At 41.9% G+C, this 24,258-nt stretch overlaps 1 protein-coding gene across 1 annotated transcript in view; it reads right to left on the bottom strand.

The window, feature by feature from the left end:
• LOC126413002 (neuropeptides capa receptor-like) overlaps positions 1 to 24,258 on the bottom strand; it is a 1,154,641-nt gene that overhangs the window by 132,903 nt on the left and 997,480 nt on the right. The window contains exon 3 of the mRNA XM_050082895.1: positions 13,050 to 13,140. Coding sequence (XP_049938852.1) covers positions 13,050 to 13,140 — 91 coding nt within the window. The remainder of the gene's footprint in view (positions 1 to 13,049; positions 13,141 to 24,258) is intronic.

Genomic DNA, 24,258 nt, shown 5'->3' with positions numbered 1-24,258 from the left:
TACGGGGAGTGGCAGCCGAGCTATACACCCTGACAATTAGGAAGAATCTGCTGCAGTTGCAGGAGGCGGCAGACTGCGGCGACATATTCCAGCTACGGAAGCTCCTTGACTTCTTGCTGACAGCAGAAGCTGATCCTCCCCACCTGGACACTAAGCCCCAGTGATTTAAGTGCTAGGGCGAGAGACAAGTGTCAAAACACTACCGCAACGCCCTCAGGTGCGTCAAGAGCGGACAGTAGCCGCCCTTGTGATAGAAGAAAAGAAGAGGCTCGGACATGAGCCTCCTCAAGGCACATCAGGACAGTAAACGAGAAGAAGAACGGCCATCGAAGAAGAGGAAGGTGCCGAAAGACGTAGATATCCTAAAGTCTGCACCAAGTGGCAAGAAGATGCCCTCTACGCGGCATGACGCGGAATACTCCACCAGTGACCGCGGAGAAGACAGTGTGGCTTACCGACGCTCCCGTGGCAGAGAATGCACTGGAAGAAACATCAACAGTGAAGGGGCTACATCCACACTGAGCGCCTCCCCTGGAGAAGCTGCTGCGAATGGTGGAAACCGCACCAAGAAGGGGCCCGCCGTCGGGCGTCTAGGCAGCCGCACAGACTGACCAACCAGTCTGTAACTCCTCCACCACCACTGCTGGAATGCCGGAAATGACTAAATGGAGAGACTCGAAGAAGAATGGAAAGTCTACGATACGGCTACCCAAAGAAAACCTACCCGTCGCCAAGACTAGACAGGAGCTATGAGAAATGGAAGACAAAATCGGAAAATTCGGCTCACGGTACATTTGTGTACATGACTAGTGAAACGAAGCAACCGACATTCTGTGCATGGCAGGGAGCTACGTCGAACACACGTAGATGACTGACATCATAAACAGTCCTGAGCAGTAGTCCTTGCCCACTTGCCCTCTCTCCCACGAATCCGGCCGTTATTCATGACCTCTTGTCATCTGACGATCAATCTCCCCAACTTGCCAACTCTACCTAGCAAACTTGGAAAATCAGTCTACGATCCCCAGAGGGATCCCTCAATTTACCATTTAGATAAGAAATCCTGATATCCTTAAATGATACTGTGAAAGTGAGGCGGCAAAGTCTGGGTGTTGTATATATATAACAACAGCACCGGACCTCTGTTCGTCACCATACCTGAGGATAGCGATCGTCGAAATATTGTGCCTCTTGTAATCTATGAACGTAGTACATCCATGGATTGTTTGACCTTGTTTAAATATGTTGTTGTTGTTGTGGTCTTCAGTCCTGAGACTGGTTTGATGCAGCTCTCCATGGTACTCTAACCTGTGCAAGCTTTTTCATCTCCCAGTACCTACTGCAACCTACATCCTTCTGAATCTGCTTAGTGTATTCATCTCTTGGTCTCCCTCTACGATTTTTACCCTCCACGCTGCCCTCCAATACTAAATTGGTGATCCCTTGATGCCTCAGAACACGTCCTACCAACCGATCCCTTCTTCTGGTCAAGTTGTGCCACAAACTTCTCTTCTCCCCAATCCTATTCAATACTTCCTCATTAGTTATGTGATCTACCCATCTAATCTTCAGCATTCTTCTGTAGCACCACATTTCGAAAGCTTCTATTCTCTTCTTGTCCAAACTATTTATCGTCCATGTTTCACTTCCTTACATGGCTACACTTCATACGAATACTTTCAGAAATGACTTCCTGACACTTAAATCTATACTGGATGTTAACAAATTTCTCTTCTTCAGAAACGCTTTCCTTGCCATTGCCAGCCTACATTTTATATCCTCTCTACTTCGACCATCATCAGTTATTTTGCTCCCCAAATAGCAAAACTCCTTTACTACTTTAAGTGCCTCATTTCCTAATCTAATTCCCTCAGCATCATCCGACTTAATTAGAATACATTCCATTATCTTTGTTTTGCTTTTGTTGATGTTCATCTTATATCCTCCTTTCAAGACACTGTCCATTCCATTCAACTGCTCTTCCAAGTCCTTTGCTGTCTCTGACAGAATTACAATGTCATCGGCGAACCTCAAAGTTTTTATTTCTTCTCCATGAATTTTAATACCTACCCCGAATTTTTCTTTTGTTTCCTTTACTGCTTGCTCAATATACAGATTGAACAACATCGGGGAGAGGCTACAACCCTGTCTTACTCCCTTCCCAACCACTGCTTCCCTTTCATGTCCCTCGACTCTTATAACTGCCATCTGGTTTCTGTACAAATTGTAAATAGCCTTTCGCTCCCTGTATTTCACCCCTGCCACCTTTAGAATTTGAAAGAGAGTATTCCAGTCAACATTGTGAAAAGCTTTCTCTAAGTCTACAAATGCTAGAAACGTAGGTTTACCTTTCCTTAATCTTTCTTCTAAGATAAGTCGTAAGGTCAGTATTGCCTCACGTGTTCCAGTGTTTCTACGGAATCCAAACTGATCTTCCCCGAGGTTGGCTTCTACTAGTTTTTCCATTCGTCTGTAAAGAATTCGTGTTAGTATTTTGCAGCTGTGACATATTAAGCTGATAGTTCGGTAATTTTCACATCTGTCAACACCTGCTTTCTTTGGGATTGGAATTATTATATTCTTCTTGAAGTCTGAGGGTATTTCGCCTGTTTCATACATCTTGCTCACCAGATGGTAGAGTTTTGTCAGGACTGGCTCTCCCACGGCCGTCAGTAGTTCCAATGGAATATTGTCTACTCCGGGGGCCTTGTTTCGACTCAGGTCTTTCAGTGCTCTGTCAAACTCTTCACGCAGTATCATATCTCCCATTTCATCTTCATCTACATCCTCTTCCATTTCCATAATATTGTCCTCAAGTACATCACCCTTGTATAGACCCTCTATATACTCCTTCCACCTTTCTGCTTTCCCTTCTTTGCTTAGAACTGGGTTTCCATCTGAGCTCTTGATATTCATACAAGTCGTTCTCTTATCTCCAAAGGTCTCTTTAATTTTCCTGTAGGCGGTATCTACCTTACCCCTAGTGAGATAGGCCTCTACATGCTTACATTTGTCCTCTAGCCATCCCTGCTTAGCCATTTTGCACTTCCTGTCGATCTCATTTTTGAGACGTTTGTATTCCTTTTTGCCTGTTTCACTTACTGCATTTTTATATTTTCTCCTTTCATCAATTAAATTCAATATTTCTTCTGTTACCCAAGGATTTCTACTAGCCCTCGTCTTTTTACCTACTTGATCCTCTGCTGCCTTCACTACTTCATCCCTCAAAGCTACCCATTCATCTTCTACTGTATTTATTTCCCCCATTCCTGTCAATTGCTCCCTTATGCTCTCCCTGAATCTCTGTACAACCTCTGGTTCTTTTAGTTTATCCAGGTCTCATCTCCTTAAATTCCCACCTTTTTGCAGTTTGTTCAGTTTTAATCTACAGGTCATAACCAATAGATTGTGATCAGAATCCACATCTGCCCCTGGAAATGTCTTACAAACTAAATCCTGGTTCCTAAATCTCTGTCTTACCATTATATAATCTATCTGATACGTTTTAGTATCTCCAGGGTTCTTCCATGTATACAACCTTCTTTCATGATTCTTAAACCAAGTGTTAGTTATGATTATGTTGTGCTCTGTGCAAAATTCGACCAGGCGGCTTCCTCTTTCATTTCTGTCCCCAATCCATATTCACCTACTATGTTTCCTTCTCTCCCGTTTCCTACACTCGAATTCCAGTCACCCATGACTATTAAATTTTCGTCTCCCTTCACAATCTGAATAATTTCTTTTATTTCATCATACATTTCTTCAATTTCTTCGTCATCTGCAGAGCTAGTTGGCATATAAACTTGTACTACTGTAGCAGGTGTGGGCTTCGTATCTATCTTGGCCACAATAATGCGTTCACTATGCTGTTTGTAGTAGCTTATCCGCATTCCTATTTTCCTATTCATTATTAAACCTACTCCTGCATTACCCCTATTTGATTTTGTGTTTATAACCCTGTAGTCACCTGACCAGAAGTCTTGTTCCTCCTGCCACCGAACTTCTTAAATTCCCACTATACCTAGCTTTGACCTATCCATTTCCCTTTTTAAATTTTCTAACCTACCTGCCCGATTAAGGGATCTGACATTCCACGCTCCGATCCGTAGAACGCCAGTTATCTTTCTCCTGATAACGACATCCTCTTGAGTAGTCCCTGCCCGGAGATCCGAATGGGGGACTATTTTACCTCCGGAATATTTTACCCAAGAGGACGCCATCATCATGTAATCACACAGTAAAGCTGCATGCCCTCGGGAAAAATTACGGCTGTAGTTTCCCCTTGCTTTCAGCCGTTCGCAGTACCAGCACAGCAAGGCCGTTTTGGTTATTGTTACAAGGCCAGATCAGTCAATCATCCAGACTGTTGCCCTTGCAACTACTGAAAAGGCTGCTGCCCCTCTTCAGGAACCACACGTTTGTCTGGCCTCTCAACAGATACCCCTCCGTTGTGGTTGCACCTACGGTACGGCTATCTGTATCGCTGAGGCACGCAAGCCTCCCCACCAACGGCAAGGTCCATGGTTCATGGGGGGGGGGGGGGGGGGGGTGTTTAAATATAGGACGAAATAAACATGGCGCCGACTACGGGAACGAGAGGTGATCATGTCGTTTATCGAGTGGTACCACATCTAGTGCAGGCCCCATATGGCGATGACATGTGGGATGTGACATTGTTCGTTCTCCTCGGAACCTCCACCCGGGCTTCCACCCTTCGTGTCGCTGTGCTCCTAATTGGAACTCATCTGGAAAGACTACGTGGTGCCATTCGTGTGTCCACGGTAGTCGTCGGACGCGTCTCTGTCAGGAGGCACCTCCATGCTGCTTCGCCAACCGAAGTGGTATCAGCGGTCGCTGCGCTTACAGTGCCAGTGCACCAGACGGCTCAGCACCGTTCGTGTCGATACTGTTCTTCCTGCAAACAAGCCCACTTCCTGACGCAAGGTACCTGACCTGACTGGCTTTTCGGGCCTCAATAGCGTCGGAGTGTTGAGATCCTACATACACTATGTGATCAAAAGTATCCGGACACCTGGCTGAAAATGACTTACAAGTTCGTGGCGCTCTCCATCGCTAATGCTGGAATTCAGTAAGGTGTTGGCCCACGCTTAGCCTTGATCACAGCTTCCACTCTCGCAGGGATACTTTCTGTCAAGTTCTGAAGGGTTTCCTGGGGAATGGCAGACGATTCTTCGCGAAGTGCTGCACTGAAGACAGGTACCGATGTCGATGGGTGAGGCCTGGCACGAAGTTGGCGTTCCAAAACATCCCAAAGGTGTTCTATACGATTTAGGTCAGGACTCTGTGCAGGCCAGTCCACTACAGGGATGTTATTGTCGTGTAACCACTCCGCCACAGTCCGTGCATTTTGAACAGGTGCTCGATCGTGTTGAAAGATGCAATCGCCATCCCCGAATAGCTCTTCAGCAGTGGGAAGCAAAAGGTGCTTAAAACATCATTGTAGGCCTGTGCTGTGACAGTGCTATGCAAAACAACAAGGGGTGCCAGCCCCCTCCACGAAAAACACGACCGCAACATAACACGACCGCCTCAGAATTTTACTGTTGGCACTACACACTTTGGTACGTGACGTTCACCGGCCATTCGCCAAGCCCACACCCTGCCATCGGATCGCCACAATGCGTACCGTGATTCGTCACTCCACACAACGTTTTTCCATTGTTCAATCGTTCAGTGTTTACGCTCCTTACAACAAGCGAAGCGTCGTTTGGTATCAATGGTGATCATGTCTTTCGTGAAGGTGTTCTTTTTCCAAATGTGTAGAGAGGTGAGACAGAATTCCGTAGTCTACGTGAATTTTTTCCTCTTGAGTTTACGCAAAATGCAGTTTATGTGTCGGAAGGTGCACGACACATATGATACTATATTGGCAGATTTCCTTTGGCAGCTTATGTGATTTGAATTTCTTATCTGTGTTGGTCCAGCATAAAATTTCTAGGCCTTCAATTAAAGTTTATTTAAGTAAAGCTGACTAGGGCATACGAATTAGATTCAGGGATATCCATTGTTGAATGAGGAAGCAGCTACCCCTGACAATTAAAGGACGTTCTGCTACGTCTCATAAATTTTATGTACCTTACTATTATAAAAAATCACTTTTGAATAAAGTCACTTAGTTTTCAGATTGTACAATATCTCAAATATTGTCTATTAAAATCCTCACAATTTCTCAACTGCCACAGATGTTTAACAAAATTTTAAATAACCTTCAGTCAATCGCTCACTTTAAGGTATTTTGCGGAGCTTTAAAAAGAAAATAATATCTTCAAATTGGTACATTTTTCTCTCGTAACACATACAATCAAATTAACGTCATACTGAATTCAAGGTCATATCAGTGTAAAGAACAGCAATGACAGTAATAGTAGGAGCAATAGTAGTAGTAAACGAAACAATGTCATACATTAGTATTTAACAATACGCTGTTTACAGCTACATATTCCTTACACCAGTAAGTTCTTAGCAATTTTAATATTCTTTAATATCAATGTTAATTTCGTGAATATTAGTTATAATTAACAATACATAATAACCATAGTAATAATTTACGATTTAGCATCCACCCAAGTGTAGTGGTTACATCTAAGGTTGTAAATTTTACGATACCGTTAGCCGTTTCAGTGTCTGATGATGGCGATGATATTTGGTTTGTGGGGATCTCGACTGCGTGGTTATCAGTTCCCGTACAAATTCCCAATATTTTCACTATACAGTCTCTAGACTTTCCCGAATGATTGTGAATGATGAGGACAACACAAGCACCCAGTCCCAGAGCGAAGAAAATCCCCAACCCGGCCGGGAATCTACCCCAGGACCCAGTGATCCAGAGGCATCAATACTAGCCTGTAGAGCACGATGTGTGGACAATGTCTGATTAGAAAAAACGTTTAGCGTAATCCAGAAACAATGACGTGGATGTAATAGTTTCCGTCCTGATGGACATGCTTGATTTCTGAATGTCTCCTTGGATCTCACCACTATGATACTTGATTTAGGTGATTTCCCTTGCCTGTCACTACTGTGGTGTTTGATTCCAGTGAGTATCCATGGCAGTTTCGCTAGTTACAATCGCATCATAGACATTTCGAGTTGTTGCAATGGTTGTGATCTGTATTCCGCCGGTGCGGTAGTCTTGTACCAGCCAGCGCGAAATTTGCAGCGGTTAAATGTGAATTCCCCTCAGAATCTCTCACCGTAATGGTGGGGTTCGACGGCAGCCACCGAAGTCAAGCACTTCGATGGTTCAAGGACTCACCACAGTCATCGCCTTAGGGGCAGCAGTTTATTTGCCAGAAATGTCAATGTCTATTCACATTATTTGTACTGTACAGTCGCATTTGCAACACCCAGATAGCGTCTGAACGTCAGTATCAGCGGTTACAACACGAAAGTTTGCTCTTGCATCGTAAAGGAAACTGAGAATCAAGGACGTCAGTTCTTAATTTTGAAGTGCGCACACTTGTATTTGTCTCTTACAGAGCCATCTACCTCTAATGGGAAACAACTGCTTGCCAAATCGTACGTATTTTTTATCTCAGAATCTGAACGTGCAGTCCGCCCTCTCCTCTGTTGGGATAATGCTCTTCAACCATCGAGACACTGCCTCGAGCCTCGAAACCTAACACCGTCACAGTGAGGGGGAAGAAAAAGTTGGCTTGGAGGCGGAGAGACTGAAAACAAAAGTAGTCTAACACAAGCGGAAGCAATGTCAGATATAGCTACCGGCGCAGGCTACACACTGATAGATAAAACTCGAATCACTGAAAAAAGTCAGGGCCACAAGTTTTCGCTTTGAAAAGTAAAATTAAGAAAGACAGATTTAAACATTTAAAAATGCAACGGGAAGATCATGTGCCTAGAGTCACCAAGAACTAGAAGCCCACTAGACAGGGAACTTTCTGCCGCCCTTGGAAAAGTTGGTTTGTGCAACACACTGTGCCTCCTACTACAGGAAACGAAAGCAATTTCAGTCCAACAGCAAAACACATTTAAGTCTGTTCAGAATATGTTTCGAGTATTCGAAGGTTATGGGGGACAGTAAATCAAACCTACGATCATTTAGTGCATGTACCATCCGATAACTGTAAGAACTTAGGCTATTTTATTTTCTTTGCCGAAAACTAGAAGCATTATTACTCTGAAGAGTTTCGAAAAGAGTTTCGCAAAGAGTGTCATGCTGCGTTGTTATTGCTTGGTAATGCATACAGCATTATATGACCAACGTGACGTGGTAGTCCACATGGTAGACTGCACTGTAGCGACAGATTTCTATATTGTGACGCAGCAGGGAGTCCCGTTTCTTCTTTCCTTCTATCGTAAAATTAATATGATGAAGTACCGTCTACTGAATGCCTGCGCCAGTTTTACTTGAAAAATTTAATTAATCTTCATATGGTGTATGAAAGTTACTTAATATAAATGGATATGTCGCGTAGCTAGGGCCTTCCTCCGGGTAGACCGTTGTGAATGTACGAATGGAAACACAAGTGCAGCCTGTGTATCAATTGGCACATCTATTTGTTTGATTAAAGCTAGTTTCTGTTAGGCAGCTTTGCTAACATGATTTGCCACAGTACGAACACAACCAGGGCCAAGACTTTGAATTTTCAGAAATTTAGATATTACATTATTTAATTCTAACATTTATAGGCGTTAATTGTTATATTTCATTCATCGTTTGAACCACAGCTTGTTAAAGAGCGAGAGAGACTTTTAAGTATTATTGTTTTGTGCAAATGGAATAAGAACAGTTGGACGGTGTAATATTTGGCGATGTACAGTGGAAACTCTATAAAAAAAATAAACAAGTTCTTTGGAGGTTTTTGGTGCAACACACACACGAGCACGCACGAAGACACAAACATATGCTATCTGCACTAAATATGAGGGTGAAGTATAATTACTTGCCAGTGGATATTTGTGATTGAAAGATGGAAATGTGATTCCTAAAAGTGGTCAGTTTGAATGGAACAAATTTAAAAACTTTATATGACAAGATTCCAACAAAGAAATTTATTTAATGTCGTAATAGCCTTAGTCGATTCAATGTGCATACACCGTGGGGTGACGACAAACACGGCTGACGGTGAGTGTAAACAGAGGAAGAGAGCGAAAGAACGCGGATTAAGCACACGAAAGGTATATATGACAGCACAATAGATGACGCGGATTAAGCACGTTTGATTTGACTGGAACAAATTGGCTTATTGGTAGAGGAAAGATAATTACTATAACGATATGATAAGAGAGAAATTACATGTAAATATAGTGTTATGAAGAAGTTAGTTTTTGACTATGTGAACAAAAACACAATGAAGTCATACAACGAAGTTTCGGGTGGTCGCTGGTGTAGTAACTAAGGTCCATATTAGGGATTTTTTTTTTGTGCACTACTGCGAAAAATATATGCATATTTGGAGAGAAGTATATAATTCCTACTTCATTATGGCGGCCCATTGCATCTGAAGTTGGGTGTTGCGCGAAAGTTTCAATGTGCCTTTTTTTATATGAGAGCAGGACAGATAATTCCTCAACTCGGCGTCTGGCTTCCCGAGTTTAGTTTTCATCCCTAGAATTCACGGTTTATGAGGGTCGTAAAATTCAAGTTCTCAAACTCAATTTAGATTTCGTGAACGGGTTACAGACATAAATATGACAGAAAAGTCTCTGCAAAAAGCAAGCTACGATTTATTGACTGTGTAGAGACTTTTGTCTTTACGAAGTTAGTTACAGTCCTTGTAGAAATTAAATCCGTTCGTCATTTGAAAGAGGCAAATTATACATTATAAGTACACTTGTTGTTACGTCACTTGTATTGAGAATTTGCTCATCGGTTTTTTTATTGACGCAGACTTGTCAGTGTCCCATCCCTTTTAGTGTAAAACATCACTATGGTTGACAATCTATCCTGACAGACAGAGTTGCGTAAGAATTTTCTGATTCTTTCCGGTGTTAGAAAACACCTTTCTACTTCGACTGACGTCATGGGAATTTTGAGAATGAGCTTCAACAGCTCAGAGTATTCCCTACATTATTGGCTATCAGACAAACAGCACGAGACAATGGTTTAGATTTTTTTGCTAGGTAGACAGAACGAAGTAGTTTCAGCTTATCGAGAAACGTATACACTGGCCACACTTCCTTTAAAATGCCTCAGAAAACTTAGAATAGTACAGGGGGGACTTTCCTGAAAGAAACAGTGGTGAAGTGATAGGATATCCTGAGAAACTAAAACTATATTTAATCTCAGATTATAGCATCGTAAATTCCTTTGCTTCTCTTTTCGCATCAGTCTTGTCCCAGTTAGGCAACTGAGAAATCTATAGTTTCCTTACTAGAAATGATGTCAGTTTCTTTTCAACTTTTGATAGTATTTATTTCAAATGCTATGATGGGTTTGATGAAAACTACGTTTCATGATGATCCTTTAAGGTCAGTTCAGAGGAACCACACAAATGGATACAGTTTATGTTTATTATCAGTAAATTCTTCTCTATACTCACTGATTTTCCTTTTACAGACACTATCCAGTAGTTCAGCTAAGTTGGCAGTTACAAAGGAGCCAGTCGTAAAAATTTTCGTATGTGAACAGATGAAGGTAGCTGCTTCTTCATTTTGGTATTGGTATTCATATGATTTACGTCCCAGTCTCCCATTTTCGTCCACTAGGGTTCCACATCAAACAGCTGAAATGGCGAACTGTTTTTATGAATAAGTATTATAAATGGTCTCCTAAGCTGTCGATTTCCTGTATTAATATTTTTCACAATATTTAAAACTGGTAACGGTCATCCGTCTCTTTACAGCAAGATTCTCCTCACCAGAAAAGTGGGAAATTGTAAATTATTTATGCTGTTCATTTCCACTCGCACTCCACAAACGAGAAACTATATGATGCTCTAGTACTCACTATCCAGAGCATACCAGGCCAATGGCGTTGCTGCAGTGGCAAGACCGGTTCCCGTCAGATCACCGAAGTTAAGCGCTGTCGGGCTGCGCTAGCACTTGGATGGGTGACCATCCGGTTTGCCGAATGTTATTGGCAAACGGGGTGCACTCAGCCCTTGTAAGGCAAACTGAGGAGCCACTTGATTGAGAAGTAGCGGCTCCGGTCACAAAAACTGACATACGAGCCTTGAGAACGGTGTGCTGACTACATGCACTTCCATATCAACATCCAGTGACACGTGTGGGCTGAGGATGACAAGGCGGCCGGTCGATACCATTGGGCCTTCCAAGGCCTGTTTCGGACTTAGAGTAGCTTAGAGCATACCAGATACATCGACGCATAGAAAACTGTGGTATGAAGAACGGAAACACTCGATCACCTTGAAACGCAACAACATCTATAAATAAGATTCTTAGTAATATTATTGATAGTAGCGGTAAACTAAACACTACAGCTGCAGTAGCACCAACAATTACAATATTCTAGCCACTATTCCAATTGTCACAATGTTAGGACTAAATCTGATAAGATAGCTGTACTGCGATCGACAAAAATATAAAATTTAGTTATGCTGATAAAAAAAAAAAAAAACTTTCCAACTAATTTCTACCCTCAAAGCAAATTTGTGAACGAAACCAAATTATTATGGTTTCTGTTGAAATATTAATATTGATAATACTGCAGTTGGGGAATGGCCTACCCAAGCGATGTGAATAGCAAATTAAAGTTGCAGGAGGAGAGTATCTGGAAATGTTTCTACAGAGAATTCTTTTTCTTTCTTTTTTAATTTATTGGCTTTCGCGACGTGCCCATACAGCCGTGTCAACAGTGGAATGTCATACGAACGTAAGGACAACAAAGCGTCCATTCGCCAGTTACGGAAATCCCCGATCCAACCGGTAAACAAACACGGGCCACTTCAGGTACCAATCCGCCGCGCTGATCCGCAGCTACTATGTAGGGCAGGCCGGGAGTTCGCACGCAGACTCCTACATGTGACGTCCCTGATGAGCATCATTCCTGCTGCTACGGATAGGCCTCGACTAGTGTCTAGAGTCGGTCGCGGTTAGCAAGCCCTCTGAGTTTCCTTGAAGCCCGGCAGTGTTTTTGGGTTCGATAGGAGGCATTAGGACGTAGGACGACCGTAAGTAGCTATCTGTTACGCTTTTCGTAGTATGTATTTGGCTTCCGCCGGCCGGAGCGGTTCTAGGCGCTACAGTCTGGAACCGCGCGACCGCTACGGTCGGAGGTTCGAATCATGGATGTGTGTGATGTCCTTAGGTTAGTTAGGTTTAAGTAGTTCTAGGTTCCAGGGGACTGATGACCTCAGAAGATAAGTCCCATAGTGCTCAGAGCCATCTGAAACATTTTTTGGCTTCCTAAACGAAAGAAAAAGACATACGGATAGAAAAAGTGTAAAACTGTTGTAAGTTGCGCAACACTGCAACAGTACCACGAACCGTCATTTCTATTTCACTAACTCGGTTCTAGAACTAATGGTATTCATTTATTTCGATATTCCCTGTCTGCTACAATCTTATTATGAAAACTTAAGCAGTATCCATGGCTTACGGATCATCTTACAAAATCGAAAAGAAACTTGTACATCTGTAAGCAATTTATAACGTCAAAGGTGAAAAACATGTAAAACATTGTAATTAATGAATAAATAATGTAATTTAAGAGAGATTTAGTTATACTGAAGTTTGAATCAGAATTTTGCATTCTGTTCCACAGAATCCATTTAACGAAATTTTCCCCCAACGATTATTAATCCACCTGTGTCTAGTAGTGACAACTAATCGCTATTACTCCTTCCTCTAAACGAACCAAATACGGGAAACTGCTTTCTTGAGTGAAGGTACTTGTCGCACCAGGATTCGAATCAGAAAATCTGTCTTCCGCGGACGCTGTTTTTACTGGTTGATTATCCCAGCCCCAATCACGACTGTCCATCATAGCTCCAGTTCGGCCAGTACCGTTCTTCGGAATTTATGAGTTACAACATGCTGAATATCCACTCGGCAATATGCTTCTGCGCATTACCTGCAGTCATGACAGCAGCCTCATTGATACTCACATCTCTGAGACGAGCGCTCGCAACTTGCAGACGCCTGTCCCCAGGACCCACGGATACTGCTGCCAGTACACGCTCACCTCGTTGGGCAGACCTGAAACCATGGTAAATTTCTTTTACTATCGTTACCGGCGGCTGCAGGTCGGGCGAAAATACACAGGTGTGCAAAACAAAGGAAATAAGTAATGGTTCAAATGGCTCTGAGCACTATGGGACTCAACTGCTGTGGTCATAAGTCCCCTAGAACTTAGAACTACTTAAACCTAACTAACCTAAGGACATCACACACACATCCATGCCCGAGGCAGGATTAGAACCTGCGACCGTAGCGGTCGTGCGGTTCCAGACTGCAGCGCCTTTAACCGCTCGGCCACTCCGGCCGGCAAATAAGTAATATCGCATATGTCACTGTGAAGGAACACTACTACATGAAACTTAGACTACACCTAGAAATAACTGCAATGTTGTAGTAGAGGAGGCAACTGTAAGAAAAGCGCAATGACACGAAAATAGATGATACTTTTATTTAAAGACATTCATGACAATGAAGTCACGGCGAGAATTCTGGACGTACTCTTATTGTGACAGTTGTGAAGATGTAATGCACCGAGGAACAGTGTCAATAATGATAGTTTTGGTGGCCCAGGTATTATGGTCTACGGAAGGATAATGTCGTAATGGCGAACTGACCTCCAAATCTTTGAACAGGGTACACTAACCAGACAATCTTATTATGACACTAGATTCCTTCCCCACGTGCGCCATTTCAATGGTGCATTCGACCTTTATCTAATTTTTGTGAAGGACAATACGCGACCGCATAGAACGTAGCGGATAGCGAAGCTCTTAGAACGAGAGGACATTCGGCAAATGGAAAGGCTCTGCCCATTTCCCCGACTAACTGCGGAGTACCTTAGCTCAGTGAAACTTGGACGATACCCAAAAAAGAACTGCTATAGTAAAGTGGACAACGTAACTGATCGAACTACGCAAAGGCCGACCGTTGTGGCCGAGCGGTTCTAGGCGCTTCAGTCTGGAACCGCGCGACCGCCACGGTTGAAGGTTCGAATCCTGCCTCGGGCATGGATGTGTGTGATGTCCGTAGGTTAGTTAGGTTTAAATAGTTCCAAGTTCTAGGGGACTGATGACCTCAGATGTTAAGTCCTGTACTGCTGAGAGCCATTTTAACCATCTGAACTACGCAATGAGAGCAACAGAAAAGACACTTTTACTTAAACACAAACAATGGAATCACCGCTGTTCCTTCCGTACAATGGGCGCTACAAAAGCCGGGAACTGAGTGTTAATAGGGTGTATGAACAAAACAGACTGCAGTGCATGTCCTGCAACGTGTTCCCACTCTGACCACAAGCTTGGTAAACATTTCCTGTGGTAGGACACTCATTCCACAGTCCCAGCTGAGTGCTAGACAACTGCTAGATGGTCATTGATGCATGTGGAAGTGCTACGCTACATCTCCCCAACAAATACCACATTTGCTCGGTGGTACGAGGACTACTCGGAAAGTAGGGCCTGATCAGTCGCGAAATGGAAACTACAGTGAAAATCGAAAGACGTTTTATTTGCAGCAGTTTACTAAATCTTCCAGCTACTTCTCTATACAGTCCCCGCCGAGACTTAGACATTTATCGTAGTGTTGTACCAATTTTCCAATACACTTGTCATTGAGGGCAGCTGGATGTGCCTTGCGCCAATTCTCTACAGTGGTATACAGCTCACTGTCTGTACCAAAATTTTGTCTTCCTATCCAGCACTTCATGTGAGCATAGATCTACATCTACCTCTACGTGATTACTCTGCTATTCACAATAAAGTGCCTGGCAGAGGGTTCCATGAGCCACCTTCAAGCTGTCTCTCTACCGTTCCACTCTCGAACAGCGCGCTGGGAAAACGAGCACTTAAATTTTTCTGTGCGAGACCTGATTTCTCTTATTTTATCATGATGGTCATTTCCTCCTATGTAGATGGTTGCCAACAGAATGTTTTCACAATCGGAGAAGAAAACTGGCGATTGCAATTTCATGAGAAGATCCCGTCGCAACGAAAAACGCCTTTCTTTTAATGATCGCCAATCCAACTCACGTATCATGTCTGTGCACCATCTCCCCTATTTCGTGATAGTACAAAACGAGCTGCCCTTCCTTGACCTTTTTCGATGTCATCCGTCAGTCCCACCTCACGCTGATCCCTCACCCCACAGCAGTACTCCAGGACAGGGCAGACAAGTATGGTGTAAGCAGTCTCTTTATTGAACTGCTGCATCTTCTAAGTGCTCTGCCAATGAATTGCAGTTTTTGGTTTGCTCTACCCACACAACATTACCTATGTAATCGTTCAGTTTATGTTATTTATAACGGTAATCCCTAAGTATTTAGTTGAATTTACAGACCTCAGGTTTGTGTGACTTATCGCGTAATCGAAATTTAGCGGATTTCTTTTAGTATCCACGCGAATAACCACACATTTTTCTTTATTCGGGGTCAATTTCCACTTTTAGTACCATACAGATATCGTATCTAAATCATTTTACGATTAGTTTCGGTCCTCTGATGACTTTACAAGACGGTAAATGACTATCATCTGTAAATAGTGGAAGAGGGCTATTCAGATTGTCTCCTGTGTCGTTAATATAGATTTAGAACAACAGTGGGCCTATAACACTTCCTTGGAGAACGCCAGATATAACTTCTGCTTTACTCGATGACTTTCCGTCTATTACTACGAGCTGTGACATTTCTGACAGGAAATCACTAATCCGTTCGCACAACTGACGCGATGTTCCTTAGGTACGCACTTTGGTTAGAATACTCTTGTGAGGAACGGTGTCGAAAGATGAACGTCAGACGTAGCCAAGGCGTTTTCGGTGAGTGGTCAAATACTTCCCACAGGAAACGCTGCAGGAGGGTCCTCATTGCCCCTGCTGTGTAAAACCGAGAACTGTCATGAAGACGAAATGGATTACAGATAAGTTATGTGGGGTTGCATGAAATCAGGCGAAACCTCACAGTGGCTACTAATACTTAGCGGAGACGCAATTATTCTAGGTATTTTTGCGAACTTATTGTGTATTCAAAACTGCAAATAGCGACATGACGCATTCATCATGTGTACTAGAGCCATTGCTCTATACATGTGTGCATAGATTCAGCATATTTTCACAGTCATTTCCATTTTGCTACCTATCGGGCCTTACTTTCCGAAAAGCCCTTGTACCACCGATCAGTATGGCATGCGTTGGGGAGATGAATTGTAGCACATCCACTTGCATCAACAAGCATTATCATGCTGTGGGTAGCATGGGAGCACGTTGCGGAGCATGCATTGCCGTACATTTTGATCGTATGTCCTATAAAGGACCACGTGCCACCACTTGTAATGTCTGTGGTATCTTGGCGAATAGCGTTAGAAAAAGCGTAATTTCTGACGGTCTCATTGCGTATGTCGATAAGCTACATTTTCAACTTTACTACAGTAGTTCATTCTCAGTATGGTCCGCATTTCATTGAGGTACATTACTTCGCAATGTCCCATAAAGTTACAGTTATTTTCGTTCTTTCCGTTTGCACGCCAGTAAACTTCTCCCTGAAAGGCCCCAAATCCAAAACAAGAGAATCAATGTGCACTGAAACTATAAAATACGCTTCATTAAGAGATCAGGATTCCTCCATGAAATTTGTTGTTGTTGTTGTGGTCTTCAGTCCTGAGACTGGTTTGATGCAGCTGTCCTTGCTACCCTATCCTGTGCAAGCTTCTTCATCTCCGAGTACTTACTGCAGCCTACATCCTTCTGAATCTGCTTAGTGTATTCACCTGTTGGTCTCCCTCTACGATCTTTACCCTCCACGCTTCCCTCCAGTGCTAAATTGGTGATCCCTTGATGCCTCAAAACATGTCCTACCAACCGGTCCCTTCTTCTTGTCAAGTTGTGCCACAAACCCCAATTCTATTCACTACCTCCTCATTACTTATGTGATCTACCCATCTAATCTTCAGCATTCTTCTGTAGCACCACATTTCGAAACCTTCTATTCTCTTCTTGTCCAAACAATCTATCGTCCACGTTTCACTTCCATACATGGCTCACTCCATACAAATACTTTCAGAAACGACTTCCTCACACTTAAATCTATACTCGATGTTAACAAATTTCTCTTCTTCACAAACGTTTTCCTTGCCTTTGCCAGTCTACATTTTATATCTTCTCTACTTCGACCATCATCAGTCAGCTTGCTCCCCAAATAGCAAAACTCATTTACTACTTTAAGTGTCTCATTTCCTAATCTGATTCCCTCAGCATCACCCGACTTAATTCGACTACATTCCATTATCCCCGTTTTGCTTTTGTTGATGTTCATCATATATACTCCTTTCAACACACTGTCCATACCGTTCAACTGCTCTTCTAAGTCCTTTGCTATCTCTGACAGAATTACATTGTCATCGGCGAACCTCAAAGTTTTTATTTCTTCTCCTTTGATTTTAATACCTACTCAATAAAATTTCTTTTCTTTCCTTTACTGCTTTCTCAAAATACAAATTGACTAACATCGGGGAGAGGCTACAACCCTGCTCCACTCCCTTCCCAACCACTGCTCCCCTTTCATTCCCGTTGACTTTTTCAACTGCCATCTCGTTTCTGTACAAATTGTAAATAGCCTTTCGCTCCCTGTATTTTACCCCTGCCACCATCAGAATTTGAAAGAGATTATTCCAGTCAACATTGTCAAAAGCTTTCTCTAAGTATACAAATGCTAGAAATGTAGGTTTGTCTTTCCTTAATCTTTCTTCTAAGATAAGTCGTAAGGTCACTATTGCCTCACATGTTCCATTATTTCTATGGAATCCAAACTGATCTTCCCCGAGGTCGGATTCTACCTGTTTTTCCATTCGTCTGTAAGGAATTCGCGTTAGTATTTTGCAGCTGTGACTTATTAAACTGATAGTTCGGTAATTTTCACATCTGTCACGACCTGCATTCTTTGGGATTGCAGTTATTATATTCTTCTTGAAGTCTGAGGGTATTTCGCCTGTCTCATACATCTTGCTCACCGGATGGTAGAGTTTTGTCAGTACTGGCTCTCCCAAGGCCGTCATTGAATGTTTTTGCAACGTTTTCAATGACCACGTTGGATGAAGTTCTGCCATCTCCACGGCCTTGACTTTCACTGTATATGGGATTCTGGTCCGCTCATCTCCATGATCTTCTTCATTAGAATCGGAAGAAATGGGTGTTATTTCTATTTTTCGTTTTTTCCGTGCATCACTTTCGTCGTGGCTTGCTTGGGAAAGACTCGCAACCTCTTCATAGTCGGACTTCTTGGTCCGTGAATGTCATAGTCCCGTAGATGTCTATAAATCGTCTGAACATTTCTCTGCCGATTAATGAAGGTCGTTCGCTTATGTTGGAGCTCACTGATTTCAGTATGAAGTTGATTTTGATAAGTAACTACCATAGAGAATCAATTTCGTCTGTTAACTCCTGCCGTTCTTCATTGTTAGGTGGAGCCCACAAAACACCTCCTTGGACGTCAGGAAACTTCAAAGCCAACCTTTCAACTGAAGAGAAACGTTTCTTTGGCAGTTATAACCGTCACCACTCACGTACGCAAACAGTAGAGTCCCTTAATTCGTGGAACGGCAGGTACAAATAGGGGAACGCCAACGGTCACAGACCATAAACAGGATTAGGCGCGACGACGCGTCAACGATCTGACAGGTGTAAAATTTTCTAGGATCCTGTCCCAACATTTGCATGACGGGTTTATGACTATTTTCGATGAAATATTTTAACAACTTCTCTCAATTTTAAGATAAATAGGCAAAATTTATGTATGCTAACTTTTTAATTACGGTTAATTTCATGTTAAAATAAAAAGAGCAAAAGATTGAAACCAAATGTGACATTCAATTTGTAATTTCGATATATAGAGGCTTGTAATTCTTTTTAATCAATTCCTTGCAAAATTTTTATGAGTAATTATAAATTAAAACAAGCATTTGAAAAAAAGAAACAAAAGTAGCATAGACGGGTCTCGAACCAGGGTCACCTGGACAGGAGTCCCGCTCGCTTGCCGCTTTTTTTGTCTCATTTTCTTCTATACTGCTGGTTGAATTTGTTCGTGGCAGACGTCCGATGACACTCGTTCAGGTCCTTTGTTGATCCGTTCACTCAGTTTTTTATTACAGAGGTTAGCCAACCCTCTGACCAAGCACGCTGAGCTACCGTGCCCGCACCACTCGGCTACTCTCTCGCTTAACACAGTAGTGAAACTTTTCTGTATATAAAGAGCTGCCCAAATTTTAACAGGCAATATTTCTAAAACGAGGCCTCATTGGCAGCTACAATTTTAGTGTGTGATAGGTGCCTACCCACAGTATAAGCAGGCGAAGTGGGAGCTCGTAACTCTATTCACCTCCCAGAAGGTCCCCTCGTTAGACAATGCGAGGAAAACTTGAATATGAATGGAAAGGCAGAGACCTGATCCCACTTCTCCCTGAATGCGAATCCGGTACATTGCTTTAAAACGCACGTACTTTAAAATGAAATTAAAATATCTTTATAATTACTGCAACAGAAATAAGCACTATGTATGTTATTCGTGCATGATAATATCAGGTCATCTGAATAATGGCTGACCAGATTGAAATTCACACGCTTTATAGAGCCTGGTCGATCTGCTTATTAATGATACGAACGTGTACACTGTACAAATTTGCATGAATGTTCCTGACAGGCTATGTTATTTCTGAGAGATGACATGTAGCTGAAAAGTTCCATGATTTAATACGACTGTCTAGTTAACTGATATTTAAATGCTATATTACTGTAATATTCCATCAGCGTTACTCGAATTACGGAATTTTTCCCACTATTCTGTCTTGTAAAACACGGAGGTACATAGTAAAAAGATAAAACGTGGCCTTTGCTAGATTTCCAGCTAGTAGCGAAAATGACCAGGAAATCCTCAGGGAGGTATCCAGCGAAAAAATTAGCTCCACAGTGATGACTAGTAACTATTTAATAATTTCGGAACATCAACGTCAAAAATTAAAAAGTTACCAGAAACGCGATGTTTTAAATTGGAAACCATTGAACTGGATGATTAAAACATCAGCTGAAAATGAAATTTTATCTAACGAGAAGGAAGGGTTTGAAAGGCTTCAGTATTGACGCTGAAATTTGAGAACATTCGCAGGAAATGCAGTATTAGCCGTATTAGCAGACTTATTTGATGCTCTCTATTTTTTGTCTTTCACGTGGAAAACGGGTAACACCTTTCACTGTATCTCAGTCGAGAGTTGAAATTTATGGTCGAACCGACACATAAAAAACTTGTTTCGAACAGCAGAGAAACCAGACACCAAATAGAATTCTCAGATAAAGTACCATTAATTTCAACCACCCACGCGCGTAACAGCAAGTATACCGCGATAAAAATGAGGATTACAGAGCAGGTCGTAAATATATTTATCTGCTGTCACTGCATCTACACGGAGCTCAATATATCGAACGTCCAAACAGAGTACTACATTAAATACACACGCAATGCGTTGCTCTGCCATGTTAAAAAATCTTTTCGACTCTAAAAGCCTAAAACCGCTGCCTAAAATGAGAGTATGGTGTGTTAAAGCTTATCAAAATTTGCTCACAGTATGTTGCTTCTAACTGATTCGCCAAAGGTAATTCTTCATTCGATAAATATACACATACCAAAATAAGTTTTGCATCGCCTCGGTTTCGAGAGTTCCGAAACCTGTAAAGAAAATTGGGATAGAGATGTACATAAACATAATTTCCGCCATTTTTATTGCTCATGAAAACCACCCATAGCATGTTGTACCACCACACAGTAAAACCTTCAGAGGTGGTGGTCCAGATTGATGTACACCTTGGAACATCTAATACCCAATACTATCCACAAGTTCATCAAGACACTTTTGGTCCAGATTGTCCCACTCCTCAACGGCGATTTGGTGCAAACCCCTCAGAGTAGTATGTGAGTCACGTCATCCATATACAACCCTTTTCAATCTATCCCAGGCAGGTGCGATATGGTTCAGGTCTGGAGAACATGCTGGCCACTCTAGTCGAGCGATGCCGTTAGCCTGAAGGAAGTCGTTCACAATATTTGCACGATGGGGGAGCGAATTGTCGTCCATGAAGATGAATGTCTCACCCGTATGCTGCTGATATGGTTGCACTATTGGTCGGAGGATGGCATTCACGTATCGTACAGCCGTTACGGCGCCTTCCGTGACCATCAGCAGCGTACGTCGGCCCCACATAATGCAACCCCAAAACAGTAGGGATCTTCCACCATGCTGCCCTCGCTTGACAGTGTGTCGAAGCCTGACCGGGTTCCCTCCAAATACGACTCCAACGACTGTCTGGTTTAAGGCGTATGCGACACTCATCGGTGAAGACAACGTGATGCCAATCCAGAGCTGTCCATTCGGCATGTTGTCGGGCCCATCTGTACCGCGCGGCATGGAGTCGTTATTGCGAAGATGGACCTCGCCATAGCTCTCGGGAGTGAAGCTCCGCATCATGCAGCCTATTGCCCACAGTATGAGTCGTAACACGACGTCCTGCGGCTGCACAAAAAGCATTATTCAACGTGGTGGCGTTCCTCCGAACGGTATTCCGTAGGTGGTGGTCATCCACTGCAGTTGTAGCCCTCGGTCAACCTGAGGGAGGCACCTCATCGACATTTCCTGTCCATCTACTCAATGAACAACCTCGCTTTGGTTCACTCCGAGACATTTTCCTTGTTGAGAGCCCTTTCTGGCACAAAGTAATAATGCGAACGCACGTCTGCGGCAGAAAAATTCAGTTATATGACTCTGTTATAGGTCCGACGAGCAATTTCGGTGAAAAATTACACTTAATATTGTATATTTGTGTTGTCTGCCTTCGTTAAGATACTCTACAAAGAAATCAGCACCCTACATTGAGATCCAAAACGCCCTTGGACGTATGACTTTAAAAATATTAAAAATTTAAAACTTGCTGAGATATCGTTAAGCCACCATTATCTAATTTTGAACCCCTATGATGTTCAAAAACCACAGCTAACCTTAAGGTCTTGTTAGCAATAGAAATATTAAAATTTACGGGGAATAATTTACACGAAAATTCTAATTATTTTTCCCTTTTGACATTTATAAAGTACTCCGTGGCCCTTGCAACAAGGAATATACTGTGTATCAAGTAACAGCTAATGTGCATATTTTCCGTTGTTGAAACTCGAGGTTGAAATCAGATCTCCGCAGCAGTGTGTAACACCATAGCTCTAATGCTCTACTGATTTATTTTGCTCTTGTTTCATTTAATATTACATCGTTAAGCTTCTGTAAATGTGTTTGATTGATTGGATAACACAAAATTGCATACTCCTTTCATTGTACAAACTTTGATGTCGTGGTTTGATTCTATGCAATGTAGTATATCTATCATTTAAATTCTTTGTCCCATTTGGAGGGAACAAAACTTACTGTATATAATTGTAATTTTGTGTGAATAATTTTTGGTATAAATGTCAATATGTGCAAATGTTCTGTTTTATTTATTGTATTTGTTTGCTGTTATGTAAACTGCTGACCTTCACTTAGGATTCTTAGTTATTCTGTGTGTAAAAGGTGTAGTGGTTCCCCTCTGGAACGGAACTGTGTAGCGCGCGCAAATTGTGGTTGGCCTAGGTAGGAAAGGTGGAAACAAGAGTCAGTCGGGGACGAGCCACCAAACTGTGCACTGCCATGTAAAAGTTGTATATTGTGCTGGTTCCGAGAGAGGCTTTTTCTGCCACTTTCCAATGCCTCGGATGGATGGATAAATAGCTGGAACGATTCTGGAATTGGCATCCATCATCGCCACCAAGAAATGACAGAGTCCAGCAATTCTACCTGCAATTCCACCTACCAACATGCAGTCGCCACCACATTGCGCAATCACAATAATGGAGCACTATAGCGATGTGCAGTGAAGGATCAGCTCATTGGATGTTTTAGCGTGCACAGATATAAGGTAACTTATAACTGAATTATTGACCTACCTTGATTTTTTCCTTATCATAACACCTCTCAAGTTCCTCTCCGTTTGAACTAAAGTGATTACCGATTGTCCCTACAGAATGAACATTAAAGACCAGTGTTTTTGCTAATTAATGCCTTTTGAACATAGTAAAAATAAAGTTGAAGTTTATGTGGCAAGAGAGTAAGTAAAAGTAAATGATGCTTACTGAAAATAATTTTCCTGTAAAAATTGCTTATTATAGTGATGTTGCCAACTTCAAAATTAAAAGTTCTTAAGTCTGAGGCTTATAAAGTTTTGCTCAGTAAATGATCACATTGCTGTCTGTAGTAAATTCTAAAAGGTGAGTCAGTTTCTTGCAATTTTGTCAACATTGTGTTTCACTGTAGTAAAAGTGGAAAACTGCAAAGGTAGAAAATTGTATGTTCATGATTCCTAAGTGTTTGTCTCTCTTCTGTATTGGAAGTGCACATTAATACGAGTAGTATAACAGGATCCGCAGTTTGTTTGTTATGCTAATGCTAGGTAACAAGTAATGGGAAAACTACTATTTACGAAAACAATAATATCTTTATTCAAAAGACAGTGAGAAGTAACTTGCTACTGAATTCCAATTAACTTTCATTTTAAATGGTAAAGTATTTAACTGAGAGATACTTAACCTGTGACCAGCTCATAATTTTGCAGTGAACAACATTTATAATTCTATGTCAACTAAGAAAGTGTTTGAAAATTAGTACTTAACTTGCGTCCAATTAATGATTCTGCAGTGAATATTAATAGTAATGTTATAAAGACCTTTCAGTTTGAATAAGCCTTGAAAGTAATAGTGTGTTTCGGTATCTGTTATATTTTTACAAATAGTTTGTGCTGCTCTAGTTGTTAGTTCCAACCTTAACGTTAACATAGGCAGATGTCAGAGATCATTGCACTCCCGTGTGGTAAATTATAGGTTGTGTTATCCGTTAAAGTTACTCATACCTAGTTTCTTAGACAAGAATGTTAATCATTCTCTTGCCTAATTAGGCTGGCGACCGTTTTTTTTTTTTACTCTTTAAACAGGACAGCTAAGTAAAATATTATTTGTTACTGTTTAAATGTTTACGTAATTCTGACTTTCATTTCCGATAAGCCACTTCCATTAGGTACAATATGGTCAAC

The sequence above is a fragment of the Schistocerca serialis genome, chromosome 7 (genome assembly GCF_023864345.2).
Source record: "Schistocerca serialis cubense isolate TAMUIC-IGC-003099 chromosome 7, iqSchSeri2.2, whole genome shotgun sequence".
Lineage (NCBI taxonomy): Eukaryota > Metazoa > Arthropoda > Insecta > Orthoptera > Acrididae > Schistocerca > Schistocerca serialis.
The sequence above is the reverse complement of the archived record's forward strand: the minus strand, read 5'-3'. Positions and strand labels throughout refer to the sequence as shown.